The 25910-nt window shown below is 36.0% G+C and overlaps 2 protein-coding genes across 2 annotated transcripts; one reads left to right on the top strand and one right to left on the bottom strand.

Moving 5' to 3' along the window:
• Positions 1-21882: 21882 nt before the first annotated feature.
• LOC143622355 (uncharacterized) lies at positions 21883-22473 on the bottom strand. The gene has a single exon (XM_077093534.1). The coding sequence runs from the start codon at positions 22471-22473 to the stop codon at positions 21883-21885; it is 591 nt and encodes a 196-aa protein (XP_076949649.1).
• Positions 22474-23847: 1374 nt separating this feature from the next.
• Positions 23848-25569, top strand: LOC143622356 (anthocyanidin 3-O-glucosyltransferase 5-like). The gene is made up of 2 exons (XM_077093535.1): positions 23848-24349; positions 24517-25569. Exons 1-2 carry the CDS (start codon positions 23948-23950, stop codon positions 25567-25569), a joined length of 1455 nt encoding a protein of 484 aa, XP_076949650.1. The 5' UTR covers positions 23848-23947.
• The last annotated feature ends 341 nt before the right edge of the window (positions 25570-25910 follow it).

Genomic DNA, 25910 nt, shown 5'->3' on the forward strand with positions numbered 1-25910 from the left:
GACGATTACGGGTTTATTATTTAAGTTCTAAGCCGTTAAAACAAGTTAATTGGGTCAAATTACGCGTTTGAGAGGGTTTGGGTAATGATGGAGCCGGTTTCCGGCTTGCCGGAAGATCAGCAGGAAAAATGACAGGGGAGGGGGGCTATTGGTGGTCTGGGTTAAAAAGTTAATATTAAATATATTTTACACTTCTGGTTCTTGTTATATCAAGATATTTTCAAAATGAATTTAAAATATATTTGCATTGCTAACCCCTCAAGTTCCAAGTTACATTAAGTTAGAAACTAAAGTGTAATTACATCTTAAACCTTGAACTTTGAATTTGAATTTAAATTTACCATTTGGATCCCGAACTTTTGAATATGTTATAAACGTAATAAGAAATTATATAAAAAATGTAATACAAGTTATATTCCTTGGATACTTTTGTATTATACACGCATAGTTTGAAGATCGCCTAAAATAGAACTTTAAATCCCGGGGTGTCGATGATTGAACATAACGTATAGTAAACAAGCAATTGATAACCGTGAATCACCGAGAATATCATGAAACGAAAATATTAATATATTTGTATATATATATATATATGTATATATATATATACACATATTTATAAACAAAACCAAAAATTCGAAATGGGTTGGGTTTTCGGGTTTGAAAAGTAACGAATGTTACACTATTTTACCTCATATTCTTTTCAAAATTTATTGTAAGGATGACAAGTCATTGTGATTCATACACGTTTTCCCGCCTTTACTCTTAACACTTTCTTTTCAAATTTCAAAGGTTTAAGTTATCTATCTCTTTGTTTATTTATGTCATTTGATTTGTTTATAAACTTTTTTTAGCTATCCTCATCCTCATGATTATCTCACTCACAAAATATTTTGCAACCTCATATTTACATTAATCACCCTCATATTTGCACTATTTACCCAAAATCTCTTTTTTTTTTGCTTTACTATTTTTAGAATGCCTCATCTCAGTCGTCAAGCTCGCAAACCCAAGAAATCCAACTGCAAGATGGCCGCTTTGGACACTCAAGAAATACTCACTGTGATTCCCGAATTGATAACCCAAATCTAAGCAACTCAAACCCCACACCTTGCTCTTTCAAACAGTTTACCGGTGCCAACTCACCAAAGTTCATCATTAGAAGTTGTGCCACTACCTGATTGAGAGGGTTTTCTGTAATTGTGAATGCCTGAATCCTAAAGAACCACCTTCGCCTCAAGAGTGTTAAAGGTAACCTCCCTCACTTAGTGGAAAACAGTAACGAACACCAAAGGGGTGGAAGTCGCCATGGCATACTCTTGGAAAGATCTCAAAGAAATCATGATAAAGAAGTTATGCCCAAAACATGAAACTCGAAGATGAATTGTGGTAAGTTAAGCAAGAGAGTGGTGATAAGTCACCTACTCTAACTACTTTCATGAGCTTAGTCTCTTGGTTCCTCACTTGGTCACTCCCCTCGAGCAGGCGATCGAAAAATATGTTGGGGGTTTGCCTTTGCAAATCCAAGACTCGGTGATGAGTAGCAACCCGCAATCACTCCATGACACTATCACCCTAGCCACATGTCACACCCCAACCTAAGGCGAAAATTCCAGGGCATGAGCCGATTGCTCACAGCTCGAAGATACTATCATAAATAAAATGTGACAATATCTATTAAGTTAATTATTTCCAAATACAGTCCACAAGTGTTCAAAACACAAATAAATAATTTAATACAAGTAATCCAATCAGGGTAATAATTGTCTTCATTAAAATCCTAAGGTCTTTCTAAATATCCATACTTCAACTTCAATTCAATGGCAACCTGCATATGCGTAGAAAATAGAGTTTGTCAACAACACATGTTGCGTGAGTTTATCACCAGTTTTTGCAATAAAATAATGTTAATATAATAAATAAAATAAATAAGGAAACGTAATAAATGTGGTAAGTAAATCAAACCATGAACAAGTAAGGTGTCAATTAAATCATTGCCAAGGGAATCGGGTGCCAGTAAATCAACCATGAGCAAGTAATAATAAGACCGTTGCCAAGCGAATCGGGCACGGGTTGTTGAGTCGGATATTTGCTAAGGAAGATTGGAATCTTTTCAACCGCCTCTGGAAATCAGCTAAGTATGGACTTCGAGCAAGCTTGGACTACCGAGCATGGTTTACTACCTCGAGCATGGTCTTCAGAACCATTTGTGGTTGATTCTTCTAAGTGTTAAGGCTTCGAGCAAGCCACACTTCAACGAGCAAGAGTATTCTTCTATCGAGCATAGATTGCCCATCGAGCAAACAACTTGATCATTCAAGTTTCAACCAAGTCTTACGAGCACAGGATGTCTGAGCACATGGTGACGAGCGTTGATGCAATAAGAAGATGTTATATGTTCCAAGCAAGGACTTCGAGCATGGTTCAGTCCCCTGAGCAAGATTTACATCCAAGCATGATAAAGATTGTTCAATAAGTATCCAAGACAGGATTGAAGGCATTAAGAAGAATGGGCTTGCTCGATGGACTAGTTCGAGCAAAGCATGGATTGGTCAAGAGGAATGAAGCTTGTTGGAGGAGAATATCTTCACTAAAGATATTCTAAGTAAAGTTTGCTCGAAGACACTCATCGAGCATACCTTGCATAGTGAGTCTGCTCGAGCAAGATAATTATTATGCTCGAAGACTCTTACACTTGTATTTGTATTTGTCTTTCATTATGTAATGATTAGGGATTCTAGAAGGAATGTCGGGGTCTATAAATACTAGGTTTCTATTTAGGATACGAATAACGACACTGGCAATACACGCATTACGAGAAAAATATTCTAAGCGAATATTCTTTTGTTTTCCTCATACCGCCGCAGCCGTCACGAAACCCTAGACATTCCATTTACTATTTCATTGAATGATACATTTAATACAGTGAATCTTGGTCTTTGTATTTGTTCTTACTGAATATTTCTTTATCGTTTCGTTTGTCTTAGTATCACACCTTCGTTCTCATCCGTTGAATATCCTGATTCCGTCGGGATATTTGACAGGCCTTTGGGTATTGAATCTTTGTGTTCTTGTCAACCTATTCTAGGTTTGCACCAAATTTACGGTCCTGAAATGGGTAAATAACAATAATAACCCTATACAAGAGGATATGTTGGACCTCTCTGAATGCGAATGTGCATATAAACAAGTAAACACATAACAAGTATATTTGATCAATCACACACAATTATACGTTTGCTAATTCTTGAGATATATGTATATATATGTATATATATATATAACATAAAATACGCATATGTTCCCAAAAATTTTAGAAAAACTTAGTAAAATAGGGGAATGACAAAACTCACCTTAGATGGAAGGCAAGTGATTGATAAATATGATAAACGAACTATTATTTAAATGAGTCGTCCACTAACGCGTCGAACAAGATAACAATCAGAACATGAAACTTTGAAATATGATAATATAAGTAAAAACTAACTTAATGACGCTAGAATCGATCCAAATGGACTTCTAGAACTCCGGTTATGTTAAATTAAAGATTTAAGCGAGCTGGTACTGACCGGAATCTGAACAGCGAGTCGGAAGTCAGGTTTTAGTCATTAGCCTTAAAATTTCGTTATGAGAATAAAAGTCTTCTAGACCAAACTTTGAATCCAACCAGAAGTTCGAGAAAACGTAAAGTCAAACTTGTTGACTATTTTGCCCATTAACGGGTTTTAAACAAATTGACCAGTCAACACCCTTCAACCACCAAAATTTATTGAAGGTTATTCACTAGGGAATATATATGAACGATTTCACAGTTTACAACTTACCCGGAAAGTGAAAGGATCAAGAGAAACGAAGAGTCAATGGTCCACACGTATGCAAAGTCAACCGTTTATGAGTGTATCTTCAACAAAATAGCAAAAATCGAAGAAGATAAAGCATGGCAGATGTAGATGATGGCTAGGGTTAGTATATTAGGGTATGAGGAAAGTTTATGACAGAGATTATGAGGATTGTTTATATAGGATACACTAAAATAAACTATTTTTAGTGATTTCACTCGTTTAGGAAACCGATTAAGCATTTAATGACGAGATCAATATTATATGCAGTAAATTTCATGCTTGATCAAGGAATTATGTATATGGACATGTATTTTAGTTATATTAGTTTTCTTGGACCATAATTCACTCGATTTATGCCAAAAATAAGCTATTTATATGCCAAAAACGAACTAGGAAAGAAATAAACTTAAATGATCTGATCAGTTATCCCCCGACGCTGCGCGGCCACACCTTGGAAGTCTCAACATGCGGTGATCCGGCTTCCATGGAAACAAGTTCTGAATTTTGACAATTATGGCCCTTGAAGTTTGATAATTGGATAATTAATGAATCTTTTATGATTAAAATAAGAAATGAACATCTTATGAAATATAAAGGGTATGAAATGAACTTAAGAAACTTTAATACTTAATAATATTTTATTTTGATCAATAACTAAGATCTAAAAATGTTCCCGGGTTGGGTTATACATAAACGAATATGGGGTTGAAAATATGAAATGTTACACCGCAGCTCTCTCTAAGAATCATGTCAAAGCCAATACTCTCACAATCAAAGGCTCCAAGAAACCTAATGAAAATTCCTCGCCCGAACCATCTTCCCAAACCAAAGTTGAACCTCCATCTCAATCCATAATTACTCTAACTCATCCCACCACTCCAAAAAGAAACACAAACTGAATCACAAAACTATGCCATCACTCACCCATCTCAACCCCAAACTCAATCTCAAGCTCCTCAAAACCGAAAACCTTATACCGGTCCTCACCCTTGCAGCACTTGTCAATGCCAATGCTTGAATTGTAATTGCTTTGGTTACCTTATCAAGGTGTGTAGTGAAGCCTCGCATGGGCAAACCGCTCCACCAAGGTTTGCTCCACTAAATCCTTAAAACCGTCCCATACCTTTTGCTAAAACCCTCCTCAACCGAGAGCATGTTTCAATTGTGGAGGCCCGAATCATTTTGGCAATGCTTGTCCCTAACTCACTTTTGTAAATCAATCCCGCACCATACTACACAACTCAATCCTACCAATTGTAAACTTATCAACCCCAAGTCCAGCAACTCATGGCGCCTCCGACTCAACCGCTCTAAGAAATTCAAGATCTTCCTCCTCCACTCCACAAGCTCAACAAGTCAACCATGGCAATCAAGGGTGTGCTTTTATGATGAAAGCTAACCAATCCCAAGTTGCTAACGACGTGGTGAATGGTATGTTTTTAGTAAATAAGCATTTAGCTTTAATTTTATTTGATACCGGAGTTGTGAGGAGTTTTATTTATTTTAAATTTGAGTCTACCCTTGCCATACCCTATACTAAACTTTCTCGACCTTTTTCCGTTGAAGTCACCAATGGTTGTGTCATTACCATCGATTCAGTCATCTGTGATTGCATCCTTACTCTTTGCAAGCGTAAATTCTTGATTGACCTCATTCCGATGCAAATGGAAGCTTCGACATCATAGTAGACATGGATTTGTTAGCCTTGCATCGTGCCGAAGTTGTTTTTTATGACAAGTTTATTCGGATTCCGCTCGCCAATTATAAAACTCACAAGATCTTTGGCAAACATCTCCCAAAAAGCTCAACCTCATGTCCTGCTCTCAATCTCAAAAGTACGTGCATCAAAAGTAACTTCGATTCCTATCTCCGGCAGTGACAAAAGAAATCAAGGAAAGATGAATCCAAGACATTCTCGTTATTTGTGATTTCTTGAAGTTATCTTTCTTTTGGAACGTTAGGTTATTAGTGAAATTAACTATTTATTTTCTTGAACTTTGTTTTATTTGTAATGAACAAGTTGTGTTGTGTTTGATGTTAAATGAAATGAATGATTTGTTTAAATATTGTCACTTTAATAGTGTCGTATGCATTGAAAGACTCACGTCGCATCCCCGCATGTTGCGACGCTTTTGGTCGGGGTGTGACAAGAAGACAATGTGATTAGACAAATAATGTAGGAATATGCATAAGATATATATCCATTGGTATTAAACAAATAAATATGAGTCAAAGGGAATCGAAATTCAAAATTAGAAAATATAATTGAGATAATTATATTGTTTTCTTTACATATAAAACATTTCGGATCTTTTGTAATCGTATTCGTATTTGTTTTTATCGGTTTGCGAACGTAATTCGAATCTTTATCATTAATAAATTCGTACATTTATAAGTATTAAATGATGTATTTTCATTTCATACCCTTGGTGTTATTTAAACTTGCCATTTCTGGCTTAAAACATCAAAGGAATCAAAAATTAACACTTTATGAAGAGCAGGGACTAAAATTACCAAAAGTGAAACATCCCTCACCCCTGACCATTGTAAGACCCCGAATCTCGGGAATCCTACAGTTGGTGATCATTTCCACAAATTCACAAAAATTTAATACCAAACAATTCTTTGTATTTAAAACCAGTTCAGAATAAATAACAGCGGAAAAAGTTTAAGTATTAAAAGTCCCAAACACGGGTACAACTGTCCTAAATCGAATGTAAATAAAATATCCGTTTTATTTGAAATCCTTGACCAGAAATGCCTTCAACCTCCCGAGTAGCATCCAGTACGTCCAAGCGGTAGCATCCACTTCTTAACCTGAAAGTCAATCTAACATACACACAAAGTCAGCTTGAGCTGAGTGAGTTCAAGTTTTCGTAAACAATAATTCATACTTTATTTCAAAGTTATAGTTATAAACAATAGAGAGGGTAAAAATAAAATAAATAATATAATTCACCAAGTAATACATTCATCGTCGAACACACGTACACGGGCCTCTCCACCACGAGTCAAGACTCGAGTAATATATTTGACCCGGACGCGGTAAGACCTAAGCTTGTGACACGAGCCTCTCCACCACGGGTCAAACCCGAGTAATATATTTGACTCGGTCATAGCTTACACATCCAAGCACGTGATACGGGCCTCTCCACCATGGGTACAACCCGAGTAATATATTTGACTCGATCTCGGCTCACACATCCAAGCACATGATACGGGGCCTCTCCACCACGGGTACAACCCGAGTAATATATTTGACCTGATCGCGGCTCAACATTCAACATTCAACGGGCCTCTTCACCACAGGATTTTAAAACCCGAGTAATATATTTGACCCGCCAAAATAATGATCACGTCACACGGGCCTCTCCACCACGGGTACAACCCGAGTAATATATTTGACCCGGCCATGAATCACCATGCACACACACATCAATAAGCCTACTCACGTAATTCTTAGTCACAAGGAACTAAATATCATCACACAACCGTAAGCTATAAGGTAACATATACCCATACACACATACATACCTCCATACATACATACATACATATATATATCACCCCATACGGGAACTAAGTAAATAGGTCTACTCATATTCAATTACTACCAAGTCTATTAACATCCTCGAGTCTAGACCATTAATAATGTATGTAACCTTAAAGGATACAAGACCATAAACGAGTCTAAAATATCCTAAAGCATATAAAATAATTCAAATATGACTTTCAAAATGCACAATCACGAGTGAGACCATGTAGTACCATTCAAATAGTTGTAACGGGTAAAATCGTATAAAATTGGATTTCGGTGTGTATGCTAGCCCAAAACGTAAAAAGAGTAAAAAGGGCATCATAAAGTCACCTGAAATCAATCGAACACCTGCAACGAGCTAGGAAATCCCTAAGTGCACAATCACAAGCAAGGGCCTGTAAATAATACACAAGGCGTTACTAAACTAGACTGTAAGAACACTCTTGCTTAATGGGTCGTTCAAGCCTAACACTTTGGCCCAAGGCCCAACAACTTGGCCCAAGGCCCAATACTTTGGCCCAAAGCCCAACAACTTGGGCCGAGGCCCAACCCAAACCCAATTACTTTACCTCAGCCCCTAAAACTATTCAACTAACCAAATCCACCCTAAAATTATGGCCGGGGCTAACCATGATGCACAACTCACCCGCCGGTAATTAAATCGAGTCGAATACGCGCGTAATAAATCTTAAAACCAATTGTCAAACGAATCAGCCCCAAATGGACCATATTCCCATCTTAACCTTTTCTTACATCATAATTATGTCACCCGAGTTGATAGGGTTTACGGTTCCTTTTTACAACTTTCAATTTAACATTTAAACGAAAATTCGCGCACTGCCGACTCGATTGACCAATCACCAACCAAAACAGCCCCGAGTATCAAAATTTTAATTTTCCCACAGCCCTTAAACCCCCCTAGGGCTGTACAAACAGATTCGGCCAGTCATCCGATCGATTAACGCATCAAACTCAACAATTGCCAATCCTACACCAGATAAACCCTAGTTTTCGAACTAAAATCGATTGACCGACCTAAACACCTCCATTGGCCATGAAATTTTAGTATGTTGTAAGTGACATACCTAGGAAGTTTGTGGTGAAAAAACCTTAGCCGAAACAGCCCCGAAACTGCCCAATTGGACAGCCACCCGACAAGCCTAAAAACAACCGAATTTCAACGAATAAACGTGCCATAGAGATGAATTAAGGTGAAAAAGAGTTGTATACATATAATACCGACCTGGAATTGAAGTTTGGACTGCCGGACGGTGGCTGATTGCACGCCAAAACGAGGAGTTAAGGGGGTGGGGGGTGCGCCGATCGGAAATTGGGTTAGGTTTAGGGTTTAGTTTTTTTTTATATAAAATATAATAACAATAAAACATTTTGGCCCCTCCACTTTATTATGAGTTGAACTTGCACGAAAAGTTAAGCAAGATACATTTACGGGGTGGAAAGGAGCTCTCGAGAGGATGTCGGGTCAAGCCCAGAAGGTGCACACAACACTACAAGGTTAAACCTTTTTATCGAAAATTTACGGACGTTACAACCATGCCGCGTTGCGCGGCCAAGGAGGGTAGGATTGTCACATAGCGCGGCCAAGCACCTGTATCAGCTAACTTTGTTATTTTAAGTCCTAGTTCGTATTTTAATGCAAAATCACTTATTTTTGGACTGAATCGCGTGTTTTTAAGCCACAATATAAACCCTTCTAGACTTGGTGCATGTCCACATTCATTAGACCTTTCCTCAAGAATGAAGTTTGATTATTTTTCAGTTGATTTAGTCATAAAACGAGATTTGGTTGCTTAAACAAACTTTTTGACTAAAATTAACCTGTGTCTACTAATCTTATATAAACAAGACCCTTATCATCTGCAAATCTCTACCCAAAACCCTAAAAATATTTATAGCAACCGTCATCCTCAAGAGACACACGATTGCTCCTTTATTCTTACTATTCTATTCAAGGTTGTTAGTGTTCGTGTTGACTTTGTTACCTTTCCGACTTATGACTCCGCTTTCTCATCGATTTAAGCATTTTCTGGGTAAGTTGTTTACTGTAAAGTTTTTCCTTATTGCTCAATTGTCAATAATCATCAATCAATTTCTGAGATTGATAGGAATTGACGGGTCAATTTGTCCCTAGCCCGTTTAAGGGCATATTGGGAAACAACATTGACCAATCGTTTTCTATCACTTCTGGTCGGAACCGACTTTCAGTCTAGAAGACTTTTATTTATTATTTTTTTTTGAGATTTTAAGGCTACTGACCAAAACTTAACTTCCGAGTCACTGTTCAGATTCTGGTCACTACCAGCTCGCTTAATTTTTAATATCTCATAACCGGAGTTCTAGAAGTCCCTTTCAGGTCTGTTTGGTTTATCTCGAACGATGCGTTACAGGACGAGTCACTTGTTTTAATATCTTTTTATTTTTTTTATCTTGCAAACTCACCTAAGTAATAAGGTGAGAGATCATTCCCCTCTTACTTTACTGTTTTCCAATGATTTTGGGGACTTATGCGTAGTATCTCATTTTTTTCTATTATACATACACAACTAGCAAACGTAAATATTGTGTGTTATCAATTAAATATTGATTGCTCTTTGTTTAATTGTTTACTTTATCACATTTAGAGAGGTCCATCATAATCACATTAAAGTATGATCGTACGACTATCATAGTAGCCAAAGCCCGATTCACAAGGCAATGGCCAACTGACACAATTACTTTCTCATGATTTGATTGATTATTACTTGCATTATTTTGTTTGCTTATTTATCATATATATTATTATATCAAGAAAAATGGCGATTGTCTCTCTCAACCTCATGTTTACAAACCTATGTTTATTTTGTAAGCACATCCAGGTTATCAGTTGATTTGAAGCTAAGGTGAAGAACACATAGAGAGACCTTAGACATTAAATAAAGAATATTTGCATTTTTATTTCGTTTTGGGATTATTTGTTTACTTTGGATTATTATTGTCACGTTTGGAACTGGTGTACTTAAATTAAAAGTTTGAAATTAATGAATTAATAGGTATTGTCATATTTTATATTATATGATAGTCCCTTTTGAGCTGTGAATCAACAGTTCGCACCTGGTATTTTTCGCCTTAGGTTGGGGTGTGACAGATTGGTATTAGAGCTGAAGTTTTTAAGATAGGTTTTTAGAAATGTCCTAGAAATATGCTTAGGACCCTATCGTGCTTATTTGATTGCCTTATGTGCTTATTATTATGTGTTTATAGCTTAATTAAGTTATTTATTTTATTTTATTTTTATTTGTTGTGCACAGACAAATTCTGAGGGTATGCCTCACCTTCAAAAATACTTTAAATTTTTTTATTTGATAAAGTTAATAGATTGCTTTTATGTTAGGAAATTCCTTAAGAATTCCCTTTGTTTTTGTTATTACTCCTGCACCTAAAGCATGGGGGTATGACATGTTCTATAGTAACTGGAAGGGGGAGAGAACTGTGAGTCAGGCCTTGGTAAAATGGTTCCAAGAACCAAAGGTAAGACGCTATTCCTACATGGAGGATAACATGACTACAGTATTCGATCTTATAGGCCAAAGCGGAACAATGTCATACGGCCGGAACTTTAAATGGTCAACATGACCGGTTAAACGATTGCATTCCTTTTATAAAAAACATATTCACGGTGGTTCTTGGCAAAATTCAGGAAAAATTTCCTATATTTTATTATTATTTTTTTTAAAATGTTTAGTTGGGTGAAAAATCCATGTCAACCCATGGGCACTCCAACTATCCATTTCTTAGCCCGTGTTGATTTGATATTTGGTTGGAACAAATCACTCGTGGTGGTTCACGAGGTACTCCAACTGCCCATATTTGGATCCGTTAATTCGATATTTAGTTGGTTCAGTTAAAATGTCATGTAACGCTCATGGCCGACCAACTCAGTTGATTTGATAATTCGTTATTTAGTTGGGTCAGTTAAAATGTCATGTAACGCTCATGGGAAGACCAACTCAATTGCTTTATAACTCGTTATTTTAATTAGGCCATTAAAATAACATGGAATGCTTATGAGAGACCCAATTTATAAATTTAAGTTGCGTTATTTAATTGGGCCATTTAAATTTCCATTGAACGCTCATGGGAGGCCCAATTCACAAATTTATGTTGCGTTGTTTAGTGGGGCCATTCATATTGCCATGAAAAGCTCATGGGAGGCCAACTCATTGGATGTGTTTCTTTACTTAATTTGGGTTCTCAAGCTACCATGGAAAGCCCAACCTAATAAAATTTCATTTTTTAGATTTTACTTTTAAAATAAACATTGTTTATTTATTTAAATATCTCCAAATTATTTACATTGTTCGAATTTCGACTCATCCTCATGTTATGATAAGTCATTAGCATGATTTTATTTGAATTCATTTCTCAATTACCTTGCATCAACTCATTTACACAACTTACCCATCATTTAATAAAAAATTCATTTTTGGTCCTCACAGAATGTCTTACCTAAGAAACCACCGTTGTACTCAACATCGTCCATCTACTTCTCATGATTGCCATCCGGTTGCAAGAATTAGGAGTTTGCTACTGCTATGCCTACTATTGTGACTCAGATTCAGAGACTTAACTCGAATGGTTATGCTAATTCGGCTGCCCCAAGCAACTTTCACTACAAGAACTTCACTAGTGCTAAACCACCTACGTACCTTGGAGAAGAAAATGCCACTAAACTTCTCCGGTGGTTCGAGAGAATGGAGAAAATATTCATCCATTGCGAGTGTTCGGACAAGAAATGGACTAAGTTTGCCTCGAGCGACTTTGACGAATGTGCTCTCACTTGGTGAACACTTTCAAATCCCTCCAAGGAATAGAGATTGCTATGACTATGCCTTGGGATGAACTCAAATAGACTATGAAGAAGGAATTTTTTCCTGAACATAAATAGCAAAGGCTTGAGAATGAGTTTTGGGAACTCAAGCAGATTGGTAGTGATAACTCTACTTACTCGAATCATTTCAAGGAACTTAGCCTGCTAGTGCCGATTATGCTTCATATGTAACCATCATCACCAGGCTCAATCCCAATGACATCTTTGCACCCAACGCAATCGTTACGGTCACCTTGCTAACGTTTTTCGTGTGTCATCTGCGGCGTAAGTCGTTCCACAACGGTCTGTACTGCTTGCTCCTAGACCCACTACTACCCCATATGCGTAACCTGGTGCTCATATCACTTGTGCTTGCTACAATTGTGGTGACCCTAGTCATCTCCGCAACATGTGTCCTCGGCTTACCCATGCTCGTCAAGCCCAAGTTATGCCTGCACCCTATTATGCCACCCATGCTTACCAAGCCCAAGTTATTCCTGCACCTTACTACACTAGCCAAGCTTATCAAGTCCAAACCTATCAACCCCAAATCCCTCAAGGTTTTACACCTCATTCCTATACCTCTCAAGTTCCCCAGCTCATGGCTCCTCCACATGCAACAGTTCAAGCCTCTGCTATCCAAGGTCCTCCAACCAACCAACTAAGCTGCTCAAGCACCCCAAAGTTTTAATGGTCGTGCTCTTATGATGAATATGGAGCAAGCTCAAAATTCCAACGATGTAGTGAATGGTACGTTCCTTATTAATGATCCTTTTGCTTTGGTGTAGTTTCAAACTATTGCCAATAAGACTTTTATTTCTTTGGATTTCGCGTATATTATTGATAAGCCTCGGGATAAGTTATCTAAGCCTTTTTCCGTAGAAGTAACGAATGGGAACTCTATTATTATTAATTCGGTTATTCGGGATTGCGTTATAACTCTTAATAAGGTCAAGTTCCGTACTGACCTTATTCCTATGCAAATGGGTAGTTTCGACGTTATTGTTGGAATAGATTGGTTCACTCTAAATATTTCCAAGGTTGTATGTTTCGAGAAGTTTCTTCATATACCTCTCAAAGATGGTCGTATTCTTAAAGTTTTTGGTAATGTGCCTATATCTAAGCTTAACCTCATGTCATCTTTTAAAGCTCAGCGTTACCTACGTAAGAAGTGCGTTGCTTTCTTAGTGCTTGTGGTGGAAAAGGATCGTGATAAGAAGATTCAAGATATCTCGGTTATGTTTGATTTTCCCGATGTCTTTCCAGATGACGTTTCCGGGCTCCCTCCTATTCGTTAAGTCGAATTTTATATCGATCTTGTACCTGGAGCGAATCCCGTTGCTAAAGAGCCCTATCATCTTGCACCATTTGAAATGCAAGAACTCTAGAATCAATTGCAAGAACTTTCGGGTAAGGGTTTATTCGCCCGAGTTCTTTTCTTTGGGGCGCACCTGTTTTATTTGTTAAAAATAAAGATGGCTCATCTTGCATGTTTATTGATTATCGCAAAGCTCAACAAACTTATGTAAAGAACCGTTACCCGCTCCCTCGCATCGATGATCTTTTCCATATTGCAAGAACTCCAAGGAGCCACATGCTTGTTGAAGATCGATCTCTATTCGGGTTATCATCAACTTCACGTTAACGAAGATGACATCCCAAGACCGCATTCCGTACTCGATATGGGCATTATGAATTTCATGTTATGCCTTTTGGGCTAACCAATGCACCCACTATTTTCATGGACCTTATGAACCATGTGTGTAAACCCTACTTAGATAAATTTGTACTTGTTTTCATCGATGATATTTTGATCTAGTCAAAGATCGAAAACGATCACAAAGTGGATCTGAATGATATTCTTGACCTCCTACGGAAGGAACAGTTGTATGTAAATTTTTTAAAGTATGAGTTTTGGCTTAAAGAAGTTCAATTCTTGGGTCATATTGTTATCGACAAAGGTATCCATGTCAGCCTGCAAATATTGAAGTCGTCAAGAATTGTAAAACGCCGACTTCTCCCACCGAACTTCGTTCTTTTCATGGTTTGGCGGGATATTACCGTCGTTTCATTTAGAATTTTTGGAAGATTATGTTGCCCCTCATAGCACTAACACACAAGGGTAAACCTTATGTATGGGGGTCAAAGCAAGAGGAAGCTTTTCAAATCCTTAAGGACATGCTTTACAATGCTCCTTTCTGGCTCTTTCCGAAGGTAATGAAGATTTCATCTTTTTCTGTGATGCTTCTAATCAAGGTCTCAGTTGTGTTCTCATGCAACGAGGCAAGGTTATGGCATCCGCTTCAAGAAAACTCAAGGTACACGAAAATAATTATACGACGCATGATCTCGAACTTGGTGCTGTTGTATTTGCGTTGAAAATTTGGAGGCATTATGTCTATGGTACCAAATGCATAGTGTTTACCGACCATAAGAGTCTCCAACATATCTTTGATTAAAAATTGCTCAATATGAGACAACGTGGATGGGCCGAGTTGCTTAGCGACTATGATTGCGAAATCCGCTACCATCCCGGTTAAGAGAATGTCGTGGCTGACGCTCTCAGTCGTGAGAGGCAAGTCAAACCCGTTCTTCTTACTTGTGTTCTTGTTTAAAGTGATCTGGAAAAGCGTATTCTTGATGCCCAACACGAATCCGTCTCCGAAGGCAACACATATGACGAGATGTCGTGTGGTGCGGAAACTCAACTGGAATCTAAGCCCAATCATTTGCTTTATTTTCTTAATCGCTTGTGGATTCCCAATTGTGATAATCTTCGCATATTCATCATAAACGAAGCTCATAAGTCACATTCATCACGGCGCGGATAAAATGTACGCTGATCTTTGTTACATCTGTTGTTGGCCTGGAATGAAAAAGGCATTGCTCTCTATGTTTCTAAATGTCTCACATGTTCTAAAGTAAAAGCCGCGCATCATTGACCTTTTGGTTTACCCGAACAACCTCCCGTCCCTGTAAGAAAGTAGGAAGATATTGCTATGGATTTTATTACTAAGCTTCCTTCTACCCAAAAGCAACATGATAGTATTTGGGTATCATTTATCGTTTGATAAAAATTTGCTAATTTCATACCATCAAGGAAGCGTATTCAGTGGATCAGTTGGCACGAATTTATGTGGAAAGGATAGTTTGTCATCACGGAACTCCTTTAACCATTATATTCGATAGAGATAGTCATTTTATTTCTCATTTTTGGAAGTCAGCTTTGGGGACTCGTTTGGATCTCAATATTGCCTATCATCCTCAATCCGATGGTCAGTCTGAGCTTACGATTCAAACTCTAGAAGATATGATTCGTTCTTGTGTCCCCGATTTTGGGGGCAATTGAGATACTCATTTAGCGCTCATAGAGTTCTCGTATAATAACACTTTCATTCTAGTATTTGAATGGCACTTTTCCAAGTCCTATATGGTCGCAAGTTTCGTTCTCCGATTTGTTGGAATGAGGTTGGGGATCTCAAATTACTTGTCCTGGTTAAGAAACAACCGATCATATTGCTCAAATCTATCAAAATCTTCTCGCCGCTTGCAGTCGTCAAAAGAGTTATGCGGATATAAGAAGGAAATCCCTGGAATATAATGTTAGTGATCGAGTTCTTTTTAAAGTATCTCCGTGGAAATGAGTGGTTGGATTTGGAAAGAAAGGAAAGTTATCTCCTCGTTTCATTGGTGCTTTTGAAATCCTCGATAGAATTGGTCATGTTTCTTATAAGCTTAAACTTCCTAATGAACTCTCGAACATTCAACCGGTGTTTCGTGTATCGAATATGAAGAAGTGGCTTGCCGAAGGTAATCTTCAAATACCTCTCGATGAAGTTCGTATTGATGAGACCATGCATTTTGTGGAAAGACCCGTTGAGATTATGGACCACAAGGATAAAGTGACTAAACGAAGGCGTATACCGTTGGTTAAAGTTTGTTGAGAATATAAACAAGGCTCAGAGTTCACTTGGGAGCGTGAAGATCAAATGCAGGAGAAGTATCCTCATCTGTTCGCTACAGTTAATTCTCTAATTTCGGGATGAAATTCTTAAAAGTGGGGATACTGTAACATTTCGGATCTTTTGTAATCGTATTTGTATTTGTTTTATCGGTTGCGAACGTAATTCGGATCTTTATCATTAATAAAGTTATACATTTATAAGTATTCATTGATGTATTTTCATTTCATACCATTGGTGTTATTTATACTTGCCATTTCTTGCTTAAAACTTCAAAAGAATCAAAAATTAACACTTCATGAAGAGCAGGGACTAAAAGTGCCAAATGTGAAACATCCCACCCACTTGACCAAGCCGCGTCGCATGGCCAAAGAGGGAAGGAGGGTAGGATGGCCACGTGGCGCGGCCAAGTACCTGTATCAGCTAACTTTTTTATTTTAAGTCCTACTTCATATTTTAATGCAAAAGCACTTATTTTTGGACCGAATCATGTGTTTTAAGCCCCAAGAAAAACCCTTCTAGACTTGGTACATATCTAGATTCATTAGCCCTTTCCTCAAGAACGAATTTTCATTATTTTCGTTGATTTAGTCATTAAACGAGATTTGGTTGCTTAAACGAACATTTTGACTAAAATTAACTTATGTCTACTAATCCTATATAAACAAGACCCTTATCATCTGCAAATATCTTCCCTAAACCCTAATAATATCTGTAGCATCCTTCACCCTCAAGAAACACACGATTTCTCTTTTATTCTTGCTATTCTATTCAAGGTTGTTAGTGTTCGTGTTGACTTTGTTACCTTTCCAGTTTTTTACTACACTTCTCATCGATTTAAGAATTTTCCGGGTAAGTTGTTTACTGTAAAGTTTTTCCTTATTGCAAAATAGTCAATAACTCTTAATCAATTTCTGAGATTGAGAGGAATTGACGGGTCAATTTGTCTCTGGCCCGTTTAAGGGCATATTGGTCAACAACATTGACCAATCGTTTTCTATCACTTCTGGTCGGAACCGACTTTCGGTCCAGAAGACTTTTATTTTTTCTTTTGAGATTTTAAGGCTACTGACGAAAACCTGACTTCCAAGTCGCTGTTCAGATTCTGGTCAGTAACAACTCACTTAATTTTTAATATCTCATAACCGAAGTTCTAGAAGTCCCTTTGGATCGATTCTAGCGGCTATGTTCTTGGTTTTAATTGTAGTAATTTGTCACAAAGTTTTAGGTATATTCAGTTTATCTCAGACGATGTGTTAAAGGATGATTCACTTGTTTTAATATATTTTTATTCTTATTATCTTGCAAACTCGCTTAAGTAATAAGGTGAGAGATCATCCCCCTCTTACTTTATTGTTTTTCAATGACTTTTGGGACGTATGCGTAATATCTCATATATTTCTATCATACATACACAACTAGCAAACGTAAATATTGTGTGTTATCAATTAAACGCTAATTGTTCTTTGTTTAATTGTTTACTTTATCGCATTCAGAGAGGTCCATCATGATCACATTAAAGTATGATCATACGACTGTCATAGTAGCCAAAGCCCGATTCACAAGGCAATGGTCAACTGACACAATTATTTTCTCATGATTTGATTGATTATTACTTGCATTATTTTGTTTGCTTATTTATCATATATATTATTATATCAAGAAAACTGGCGATTGTCTCACTCAACCTCGTGTTTACAAACCTATGTTTATTTTGTAAGCACATCCAGGTTATCAGTTGATTTGAAGCTAAGGTGAAGAAAAGATAGAGAGATCTTAGACATTAAAATAAAGAATATTTGCATTTTTATTTCGTTTTGAGATTATTTGTGTACTTTGTATTATTATTGTCATGTTTGGAACTGGTTCACTTAAATTGAAAGTTTGAAATTAATGAATTAATAGGTATTGTCATATTTTATATTATATGATAGTACCTTGTGAGCTATGAACCAACGGTTCGCACCCCTGCATTTCCGCCATATATTGGGGTGTGACAACGTATTTGAGAACTTTGAAATTGAAGAATTCATTTATTATCGGAATTCCTTATCATGAAACGTATATTTTTTAAAAATACAAATTAATATTAACATAAATTTAAACCTTAAATAGTAAATGTAACAACAAACTTGAAGGCAAAGTTGGAAACGTATTTTTAAAGTGTAATTCTCTATTATTCTCTTTAATCTCCTTAATACGCAAAAGTTATAGTTCTTTCTATGTTCCATGGAATTTGACAACTAAAACACATTTCATTTATGAAATGATTTTCTACATAGAAACAACACAAGAACTTGTAGCATCCAATTTAACATATAATAAAATAAGGTAGTAACAAAATAATATAATATACATAAGGTTATATGAATCTTGAACTGGTTTTAACATAACTTTTTCGACTATATTATATGCATGTCCACTACCACACTTTATCTTAAAAGTCAATGCAAATTCAAGTTCAACTAGCATAGTAGTTCAAATAAGAATTCTTTGTAATTTAATAAATATTTGGTTGTGAGTAATAACTAAAAACATGGTGATTGCAAAATCAAAAGGAAAAAACGTAATATAATAAAAAACTAAATTGGATAAATTTGTATAAAGGTAGTTCATTACAATAATCATCTAACAACATAATGACATCAAGAAAGAAAACAAACATACCTTTCCAAAAGGTTGTGTGATTAAACCAACCTATATAGTATGAGATGGACGAATCGGTGATAAACGTATAAGATAACTAAAGCCTTATATAGTTGAAAACAAAGGGACTTATCTTTTGAAAGACTTTATTACAAATTAGAAGCTAAATGATTGTATTTGTGATTTATGAAAATGTCGTAACTCAACTGTATTTGAAAACAATTTTATATTAATGATCTGTCAAAACATAATTAAATTAATTAAAACATAATAGTTATTTGATTTAGTCAATATGAGTAAGAAAAAAAGGATATAAATCGTTCGAATATTATAAAATCTGTATATTGTAAATTATGAATGTCAAAAATTAAATATAATTTTGGTTTTATACCTTAAGAAAAAACATACTTATATATGCTAAGTCAAGAAATCTAACATAATTACCACTTAAATGGAGTTGGTAAACATCTTTAATTTGAAACATGAGCTCTGAGGTTTGAGATTTATATCACATAATAATTTATGTTTTAAAATATTATAAAGTCTTACTGTCATGGAAAATGGGTCATGGATTATAATAGGAAAACATATCTTGAGTCATGATATGATAGGAAATAACTGACATAATATCTACTTGGGTAAAGGCTTTAATGACAAATAAAAAAAAGTGTTTCTTTTAATAGTGTAGGTAGATTATTATCTATATTTCGTAGTTATCTTTTAGTTAGATTCTACTATTAATATATTTCTATAAAAATTGATGGCATAATTTAGAATTCAATAATTCTTTTCTAAATAAAAGTAAGAATAGGATAATATCTTTTTATTCTATACTATATAATTAATAAAGATTTTTTCTTTTACGTGTCATTCTCTGGTACATTTTTACACTTTCTTTCCACCTCTCTCTCCCATTAGTTATATATTAAACGTATATATTTTTTTAATTCATTTTGATTTCTATAATTGCTTTTACAAAATTTATTTTATTTCAGAAAGAGTTAGGTTCGTTTATTAAACATTTTTTTAAATTGAACATTTTTCATTATATAACTTCTCTAATATGAATTATATCGTCTTTTTATATATAAAATCATTTACAGATACACGAATTATTTTAGCCCTTAAAACTTACTCGGGTTCATTGTTAAAAACACGTGGATCTTTAACTGAACCCGACTCGTCTTCTTTTTCTCTGTAGCCGTAATCTCTTTATTCGACTAATCAGAAGCTTTCTTCCATTTATGACAGGTTCGTTTTGTTCCAATTGTATCAGTTATGTTCTCATAATACTATTCTACTTTAGTTATCATATTTTTAGTGTATCATCTATGTTGTATGTTAAGAAATGTTTGGAGATTTATGATTTATTTTTAAATTTGTGAATTATAGCTGCAATTTAACTTTGTACTATGTAATGCTCAACTTTATTTATCATTATTTTAAGTTGTTCAATCCGTGTAGGACACGAGTACCTAACCTAGTAAGTAATATAGTATCGTATTATTCACCATTAATATATCGGTTATGAACTAGTATTAATTTTTTTGAGTTTGAGCACTGTCCCGTATCTCATCTCGATCTCTAATTACATTAAAAATCACTATATTTATTGCTTTTGATCAATTAAGTAATACTTTTTTATACCTTTATTATTATATTTCCTCACTAATCACTCAACCATATTTAACAAATATTAGAAAACTAGATTTTATCCCCCGTATTACGGGGGTTGTTTTACATTATTTGTTTTTAATATTTATATATGTATATTTGGATTTTAATTTTATTTATTGTAAGAAAGTTAATAATTAATATACTTGAGGTTTGATATAAAATGGTTTTACAAATAAATGATATGTTATAACCCGGTTTAAAAGTTATCTGGGTTTGGTGATACCCATTACCCGTTTATTTTTCTTTATTATAAACTTGTTTCTTAATGATAAATAATATATTTTTTAAAATAAAATAGTATATTAATTTTTAGTATATCCCTATTTTATAGGATTATTATTTCAAATATTTTATGAGATTAATTTTTAATATAATGAGATGTTATAAGCTGTTTAAGAGCTATCTGGGTTTGGTGAGACCTTTACCCGTGAATTTGGGTCAAATGTGTGAGAAACCTTCATTTACGAATAAAGCAATCTGATGGCTTGAGAGAATGGTGGTTTTACATTTTTCTTTTTTTAATATTTATTTTTTGGATTTTAATTTTCTTTATTGTAAGAAAGTTAATACTCCCTCCGTCCCATTTTAAATGTCCATCTTTCCATTTTTGGTTGTCCCAATTTAAATGTCATTTCTATACATAAAATTCAATTTCCAGTTTTGTCCTTACTAATACATACTCACAAATTCTTTTCATTCTTTGTTTAATTTTTTGATCATGAATACATGAATGTGATTAAATATTTTCACGTACTATTCTCTTCAAACATAACAAATGCTTCATTTTACAAAACAAGTGAGCATATTTCATACACACTTTTATATCTATACATGAGTTATACTAGTACAAAACTAACAAAAGACAAAAACTTCTTTTCTTTCTTTTTCCTTAAGAACATGAATCTCTAGAGTAAATATGAAGCTATGATTTTCTTCATTTTCATCAACAACAAAAAAGATACGAAGCTCTAAATATGCTTCCTTCACTAAGCTAAATACGCAAGGGCTTCATATATCAAGTTCTCATCACACTCGATTTGTAGTGATAGATTCTCTTGTCGTTCTAACTTACCTTTTCCGATATGCGGTATTTTATAATTATTCCCACCGAGAACTTTCATGATCTCTTTCATGCATGTTTGTAAAGTTAAAAACACTTTGTTAAGCTCATATGATGGCATTCTTTCGAAAGATGATTTAACAGCACTAACCAACTCATCAATTGATCCCAAACCCTCTTGTTCTTGAAGAGATTGAATCGCCCGAAAAAAGCCAAGGTCTTAACACATTTAAATCTGGACTGTTTGGAGGTTGAAAATATAGTCGGATGTCAAACCCATCTTTAGATGCCTAGTGATTGAACTCTACATCATTGACATCTATATGGGGCTTTGCATTGTCTTGTTGAATGAAAATTGGACCCGTGTGATCTCTTGGCCATATAGATCTAATAGCCGGTAGTACTTTCTCGATTAACCAAAACCTTGTTACTTCTTTAGTCACTGATAAGATAGGTTTTGTAACTAACGTTCCAGCAACACGATTCTTACTCGACCGTTTTACGAGTTCCAAAGTTGTGAATGGGAATATACCGATCTTTCCCGAAAAGACTTCATTACCCAATGAATCATATCTTGGTCGTGCAACTGCCGCTAGAAACATTACTTTTGTGATAAGCTTTTTTGATTTACATGTTCTAAACGGCTCATCCTCATTAGGAACAAGGTAATAACGTTTGGATAGTTTTGACAAATAAAACCATTTTTCATCTATGTGAATCACATTAAATATATCATGAAATATCGGACTAGCATTTGACAAAGATCTAGTAACCATTGATAAACAAAACACTAACCTTGCTTTCTTATTCTCATCGGTTAAATCCGGCTTGATCGCATTTGTGCGTGGTCGTAAAGCTCCATCTTTAATTCTTCTATGCATTGTTGTTTTCGAAATGTTTATTGCTTTAGCCAGAGACCGAATAGTCGACGACGTAATGGGATTTGTGACACATGAGTGAGATCGATTTCTATCCTTTTACGTCTGATTACGTTAGCCCTCTTTGAAGATACATCAACAACCGATCCTTGTTGAAGTTGAAGTTTAACATCACGCCAAAATGCGACTTATAGTCCGGGTAGATATGGAGAAGAGTGTTGCCACATCCCTTGTAGTTTCACTTTTCAATCCTCCATTGACCCTTTGTTGCAATAACATTTGGTAAATGCAATGTCGTTGATCATTGGTCAAGTTTGTTTTTTTACGTGTGTTGGTTGGGTGTTCCATATCTAGATGGAATAAATAAAATTTTTGAAAAAGTGGAAGTTGGAAATGTACACTTAATTGTTGGTGTGTTAGATAGAAGGCAATATTATTTGAAGACTTGATTTGATGAAAAAGTAGAGGCAAAGTTAGCGGCAATTTTGATTTCATGAAAAAGTAGAGGCAAAAAATAGCGGCAATTTTGATTACATAAAAAACATATGAAAAAAGTAGCGGCAGTTTTTAGCCAAGGAAGACAAATGGTTTTTAGCCAAAATTAACTTGAAGGACATTATTGTCATTTTAAAGCTCATAAAATAAAATGATCACACATTTTTTAATTTGTGTGTTTTGGGTCCCATGACATATAATAAGGGACGGAGGGAGTAATATACTTAGGGTTTAATGATGAAAGAGTTTAATAAATAAATGATATGTTATAACCTGTTTAAAAGCTATTTGGATTTGGTGACTTATGACCCACTTATGTTTTTTACTATAAAATTATTTATTAATTATAAATAATATCCATTTTAGTATATCTCTATTTTATAGGATTTTCATATCAAATAATTGGCAAGATTAATTTTTAATTTAATGAGATGTTATAACCCGTTTAAGAGCTATCTGATTTTGGTAAGACTCATACCTATGAATTTGGGTTAAATCAATGAGAGGTCTCCATTTAAAAATCAAGCAATCTGGTGGCAACCACATCACGACACATAAGATTTTAGAAGTTTCGTTTATATATATTATAGATAGATATATAAAGACAAACAAAGTTTCTTTAAATTAAAAAAGAAAAACATTACAATTTTTTCCCATCTCTACTGGTCATCACTCTCAATCTTATCCGTTAATTTGTAAAACTCTCACATTTTTTTTGGGATAAGTCAAGAATGCACTTACAATATCAAATTACATCTGATTACCCTTACTAAAATTCAACATGTGTCCCACATCCATTCCATCCTTCAATTCCTAGTATCAATCTCCAATAATCATGTACAAAGTAGGAAAAAAAAAGGTAAAGGGTAGACTAAGAAAAATAAGGTGCCATATTTTTCACTATAAATACTCCTACATATCTCATTGTACCACCATCTCCTAAACCATCCTAAAACAAATTCTCAATCACAACTAGATCGCTATGGGCATTGAGAGTGCACCAAAACCGCATGTCGCCTTCCTCGCAAGCCCAGGAATCGGCCACATTACCCCACTTTTCGAGCTAGCCACTCGTCTCGTCACTCAACATAACTTCCAAGTCAGTTTTCTTGTCATCACCAACGGCCCGACCCCGGCTCAAACCAAATACCTCAACTCCAACTCACATCCTGACGTCCATATTGTCGACCTACCACTTATCGACGTGTCCGGCCTCGTATCCAATGACATGACCCCATTCGTCCGTCTTTGCATCATAGCCGAAGAGTCCATCCGATCACTTCGATCCGTGTTATCAGGTATCGACAGACCAAAACTGCGAGCTTTCGTCATCGACATATTCTGCACGGGTGTGTTTGAAGCTTGTAAAGAGCTATCCGTTCCGGTATTAATATCACATAATCTCCAAATCATTTATATTTGTTACGAATTTTATTGTTGTTGTTGTTATTCTTATCCTTTTCACGTATACGATATGTATAAAGGTATTACAAAAAGTGAAATGTGATTACGAGAATAATATAATAATGTCACGTTTATACAATATTTCAGGTATATTCATTTTTCACAAGTTCAGCCGCGCTTTTGGCGTTCTCTTTATACCTCCCGGTGCTGGACACCGAGGTGAACTACGGGTCCGTGGGTCTACCCGACCCTATGGAGGTCCCGGGCTGTCACTCGATCCGAGCCTGGGACCTGATAGACATAACCCACGACTTTAAGTCCGATGACTACAAATGGTTCTTGCATCATGTCAGTAGGCTAACCATGGCCACCGGGATATTCGTGAACTCATGGGAAGATCTTGAGCCAGTTGCGCTCCGAGCGTTAAAACACGAAACTTACTTTCTTAACGTTCCCACACCGCCGGTCTATCCGATCGGACCACTCACGAAACGAGACGAATCCCCGGATTCGGGTAAACAAATACTTGCATGGCTTGATAAGCAACCGAAAGAATCTGTTTTGTTTGTTACACACGGAAGTGGTGGGACACTAACGAGCGAGCAACTCACGGAGTTGGCTTGGGGATTAGAACTGAGTCAGCAACGCTTCATATTAGTGGTTCGCAAGCCGAGCGACTGCGCTTCCGCGGCTTTTTTCAATGCGGGGAGTGAGACAGAAGACCCGGAAACGTACTTGCCGGATGGGTTTATAAAGAGGACGAGCCAAGTCGGGTTGGTGGTTAGTTCGTGGGCCCCGCAAATGGCGGTGGTGAGTCACCCGTCTACGGGAGCATTTTTGTCTCATTGTGGGTGGAACTCGACTCTGGAATGTGTTAAACATGGGGTTCCAATGATTGCATGGCCGATGTATGCGGAGCAGAGGATGAATGCAACGATATTAAGCGATGAGGTTGGGGTGGCGGTGAAGATGCCGGTGGTGGGGGACGGCGGAGACACGGTAGTGGTGGGGAGGAAGGAGATAGAGCGGGTGGTGCGGGTGGTGTTTGAGGGTGGTGAAGGTCGGAAGATGAGGACCAGGGTGAATGAGTTGAAAGCGAGTGGTGGGGTGACACTGAGTCGTGATGGATCGTCTTATGAAGCACTTGCCCGAGTTGCCGACTCGTGGAAAATGGAAAATGGTACCGGGCTTGGTCTTTAGGAGGATGGGTGTCGTATAATTGATTAATTGAATCTACTGAACAAAGAATAAACAAATCCAAGAGATCAATTTCTAGAAGTTATGTAAAATGGTACAGGGCTTGGTCTAGGAGGATGGGTGTCGTATAATGTTGGTTAATCTGGTGTTGGTTTTTTTTTTTCGTTTTCGTTTTCGGTTGTATTGTGTTGTGTTGTTCATGGGTTACTGCCGTGTTGTGTTGTTCCTTGCTAGGTTTTTTTTCTTTATCGTTTTTAATACAATCGGCCCTTAAAAACAATGTAGCTTGGTACAGTTGCCTTTGGCTGTGTGTGTGTTTGCAACTCTTAAATGTAATATCTAAC

This window comes from Bidens hawaiensis, unplaced genomic scaffold (genome assembly GCF_021521415.1).
Source record: "Bidens hawaiensis isolate Kalapana, Puna unplaced genomic scaffold, B.hawaiensis_p1.1 tig00003126_1, whole genome shotgun sequence".
Classification (NCBI taxonomy): domain Eukaryota; kingdom Viridiplantae; phylum Streptophyta; class Magnoliopsida; order Asterales; family Asteraceae; genus Bidens; species Bidens hawaiensis.